The sequence below is a fragment of the Asparagus officinalis genome, chromosome 1, assembly GCF_001876935.1.
Source record: "Asparagus officinalis chromosome 1, Aspof.V1, whole genome shotgun sequence".
NCBI classification, from domain to species: Eukaryota; Viridiplantae; Streptophyta; class Magnoliopsida; order Asparagales; family Asparagaceae; genus Asparagus; species Asparagus officinalis.
Genome location: NC_033794.1, coordinates 106,498,612 through 106,500,530, shown reverse-complemented (window position 1 = coordinate 106,500,530; position 1,919 = coordinate 106,498,612). Strand labels below are relative to the sequence as shown.

Below are 1,919 nucleotides of genomic sequence, written 5' to 3'. Positions count from 1 at the left end.
CTGGAAGGAACGTTCAGTGCTCTTCTGGCACGGCTACCCCCGATGAGCTCCTCACTTTCGCCAAGTCTCAGGTAAATGTTTGGTGCGGAGGAATTCTGAAATTGATGACTACGACTATGGCCGTGACGGTCACCCATTAATTTCTTATCTCTGTTGACCCTCTGATAGGTTGACTACATTCTTGGAGACAATCCGAGGGCGACGAGCTACATGGTGGGATACGGCAGCACTTACCCGCAACAACACCACCGCGGCTCCTCCATCGTGTCAATCAAGGTCAACCCCTCATTTGTCAGCTGCAGGGGAGGCTACGCCACCTGGTTCAGCCGAAAGACCAGCGACCCTAACCTTTTGGATGGCGCCATTGTTGGCGGCCCTGATGCTTATGACAACTTCGCTGATGAAAGAGACAACTATGAGCAGACCGAGCCCGCGACTTACAATAATGCCCCCATTCTAGGCGTCCTGGCTCGTCTCAACGGAGGCAAAAACTCGTTCAGCCAACTCCTTACGGGTACAAATTCTCATCATCCTATCTTTCTTGCTCTTAATTGGTTTAGAGATCCGTTTAGTGATGTTTGTGGATTTTATCTGTAGGGGCTGTGCCGTTGCCGGATGAACCTGTTATAAGTGAGGAGCCAAGTCGGGCTCCTGCACTCAAACCATCTCCTGCACCAGCAGCAAAATCAACAGCACCATTCACAGTCAAGCAAACTGCAACAACATCATGGACCGCGAAGGGCAGAACTTATTACAGGTACTCTGTCATTGTGACCAACACATCGTCGAAGACTGTGAAAGACCTCAGCCTGTCAATATCTAAGCTATACGGCCCTCTGTGGGGGCTCAACAAATCCGACAATGGCTATGGATTACCAGCATGGCTCAACTCCCTCCCTGCTGGAAAGAGCCTCGAGTTTGTGTACATTCACTCTGCTTCTCCTGCAGATGTTTCGGTCTCAGGCTATACACTTAACTGAAGAGTTCTCAAAGGTTTGTGCAGATAAATATATATAGTTACAGTCGACGAGAAAGGGGCTTTTACTTCCTTCTTCGCTCGCTGTTAGCTCGTAAACTAAGCTTCCGAGCTTTATATATATATATATATATGTTAATAAGTAAGTATTATGTGAGGTGAAATGAGGAGAAAGGAGAGAAGGGACAATTATCAGTGTGCTCATCCTCTTTCTCCTAAACCTCTCTATGAAGTTTATAGGGCAAAGCCGTAGAGATCCTGTTGAAATGGTTGGGATGTAAGGAGCTTCTCAGCTGTTTCAAATAGGTTGTGTGTGTTTTTTTTTTTTTTGAAGTTTCTCGTCTCTCAAGCTTGTTTTGTTATAGTTTGGTGAGCAATCACTGGCTGTGGTTTTAGTTATGTGACCCTTTTGTGCTTGTTTTTATTTCCTGTAAGAGATCGTGTAGTGCTAGCGTCTGTGGATGCTATATCAGTACTTACCTTTGTACTCGTCAAACTTTGTAGTAGCAAGTTCTGTTCAGTTTTCTGCTCTTTGGTGTTCTCCTACTTTGCCTTCTGAAGTTTTAACTGTTTTTCTGGGTTCGCCTCCCACTTTCCGCTTTTCTTGTTTTACATGCCAATGAAGCACAACCCGATATGATTCGTCTGCTTCTCGTGCAGAAAAAAAATCTGATTCTCGTACGTAAATCATCTACCAATCATGTCATCTTAATGGAAAGTTCATAAGCTTCAAGCTTTGTCAGTATGCTGATTGTTAACACCAACATACACTTTATAATCAGATTGTGAAACATAATGGTATCTTATGTACCAGCATTGCGACAAGGTAACGAGCTCTGGCATACATAAATAGCAAGTTCCCTTCTGAAAGCCAAATTCCGGTATCTGCTACTGCTCTGTTTTATTGAGTTATCAGTGGAAAATGTGAACTTTGTGAGGAACA

The 1,919-nt window shown here is 44.5% G+C and overlaps 1 protein-coding gene across 1 annotated transcript in view; it reads left to right on the top strand.

The window, feature by feature from the left end:
• LOC109828869 (endoglucanase 6-like) overlaps positions 1-1,507 on the top strand; it is a 6,346-nt gene extending 4,839 nt beyond the window's left edge. The window contains 4 exon segments of the mRNA XM_020395841.1: positions 1-3; positions 6-71; positions 169-514; positions 598-1,507. The exon segment at positions 1-3 is cut by the window's left edge and continues 225 nt beyond it. Coding sequence (XP_020251430.1) covers positions 1-3; positions 6-71; positions 169-514; positions 598-980 — 798 coding nt within the window. The 3' untranslated portion in view covers positions 981-1,507.